The following is a 2,165-nucleotide window of genomic DNA, read 5'->3' on the forward strand; positions in this document are numbered from 1 at the left end:
GCATTAGTTGCGCGCCTCATTAAAAACCTTTGGCTAAGAAAATCTTGTGGGACAAAATTTAGCAAAAGAAAAAAAACTACAACTATAGTCCTTCAAGGCGCAATCTTCGGGATTGCATTGAAAATTCGCTCCTCCTGATGATGATAATTTTATGAGTCTATGCTAAGAAAAATCCAGTAGGACAATACTTAGCGAAAAGGGGAAAAATATGATGATAGACCTTCAGGTCCCAATCTTCAGGATTGTTCTTTAAGAATTTATTCCCCCTGAAGACGATAGTCTTTCAAGTCTGCGCATACCAATATTGTGAATATATTTCTCATAAGTTGATGTAGGCAGAGATTTAGTGAACAAATCTGCAAGATTGTCACTTGAGCAAACTTTTTCGATGGTGGTTTCGCCATTCTTTTGGAGCTCATGTGGATAAAAGAATTTTAGCACAATATGTTTTTTCATGGTTCCTTTTACATATCCACTACTCATTTGTGCAACACAAGCTGTATTGTGCTCATAAAGGACAGTGGGGGTAATATCGTCTTTTGCTAGACCACAAGATCCATGAATGTGTCGTATCAACGATCTTAACCATACACATTCTCGTGAAACCTCATATAAAGTAATAATCTCTGAGTGGTTAGAAGAAGTAGTCACCATGGTCTGCTTAATAGACCTCCAAGAAACGACGGTACCACCATAGAGAAAGACATAACCAGTCTGGGATCTGACGTTATGGGGATCAGATATGTAGCCAGCGTCCGAATAGCCCATCAATGTCATATCTTGGTTTCTTTTATAGAATAGTCCAAGATCTTTTGTACCTTGAAGATAGCGAAGGATATTATTAACGTCATTCCAATGCCTCCTTATAGGAGAAGCACTATACCTTGCTAGCAAGTTCACCGCAAATGCAATATCAGGCCTGGTGCAATTTGTGAGATAGAGGAGTGCTCCAATGGTGCTCAGATAGGGAACTTCTGGCCCTAACATTTCTTCATTATCTTCTTTGGGTCTAAATGAGTCTTTATCCACTTCGAGGGACCGGACGACCATTGGTGTGCTAAGTGGATGAGATTTATCCATATAAAATCTTTCCAAAACCTTTTTCATGTAGGTCGAATGGTGTAGAAAAATTCCTTCTGGGTAATGCTCGATCTGCAGGCCAAGATAAAACTTGGTTTTTCCTAAGTCTTTCATTTCAAACTCCGTCTTTAGGCATGAGCTAGCTTCTGTAAGCTCATTGTGCGTTCCAATAATATTTATATCATCAACATAGACTGAGATGATACAGAAGCCATTTTTGGATTTCTTTATAAACACACAAGGCTTCAGGAGGAACTCACTGAGTCAAGTATACTATATTTTACCCGACTGTTTTAAGTCGTATAACGACCTTTGCAATTTAATGCTATACATGTTGCGATTCTCGTTTTCTCTCAATTCAGGGATTTTAAATTCATCAGGGACTTTCATATAAATATTAGCAACTAGTGACCTATATAAATATGCTGTCACGACTTCCATCAATTGTATATCTAAATTCATTGTTGCTGCCATTGATATTAAGTAGCGGAACATAATACCATCCATAACCGGAGAATATGTTTCATTAAAATCAATGTCTGGTCTCTGCGTAAACCCTTGAGCTACTAATCTCGCTTTGTATCTCACCACCTCATTATTCTCGTTTCTTTTTCGTACAAAGACCTATTTATATCCTACAGGGATAATATCATCAGGTGTACGGACTACAGGTCCGAATACTTTTCTTTTATTTAGCAAGTCGAGCTCTACCTCTATTGCTTCTTTCCATCCCTCCCAGTCTAAGCGCTTCCGGCACTCTGTTATTGACTTAGACTTTGGATCCAGTTTATCATTGGAGATGGAAAGAGCAATCATGGAGGCAAATATATTGTCCATAACTGTCATATTTCTATTATATGTTTTTTCGGTATTCACAAAATTTGTAGTTACTTCTATGTTTATATCCACCAAATCTTCATCATTTCCCATAACATTTGGATTTGGTTGTCCCGCAACCACAACCCCAGTGCGATGATTATCAAGTACACGTGTAATTTTACTGGGGCTTTTGCCTTCAGGAAGATCCTCTTCAGTAGGTTTTGGGAGTGACTGACTTTTTTTATTATATTTAGTTTGCCGCAGAT

At 38.1% G+C, this 2,165-nt stretch overlaps 1 protein-coding gene across 1 annotated transcript; it reads right to left on the reverse strand.

The window, feature by feature from the left end:
- LOC109847504 (uncharacterized mitochondrial protein AtMg00810-like) lies at window positions 250-1,521 on the reverse strand. The gene is given in 1 exon segment (XM_020416732.1): window positions 250-1,521. A coding segment is annotated over 1 exon segment (1,272 nt).

The sequence above is a fragment of the Asparagus officinalis genome, chromosome 7 (assembly GCF_001876935.1).
Source record: "Asparagus officinalis chromosome 7, Aspof.V1, whole genome shotgun sequence".
Taxonomy (NCBI): domain Eukaryota; kingdom Viridiplantae; phylum Streptophyta; class Magnoliopsida; order Asparagales; family Asparagaceae; genus Asparagus; species Asparagus officinalis.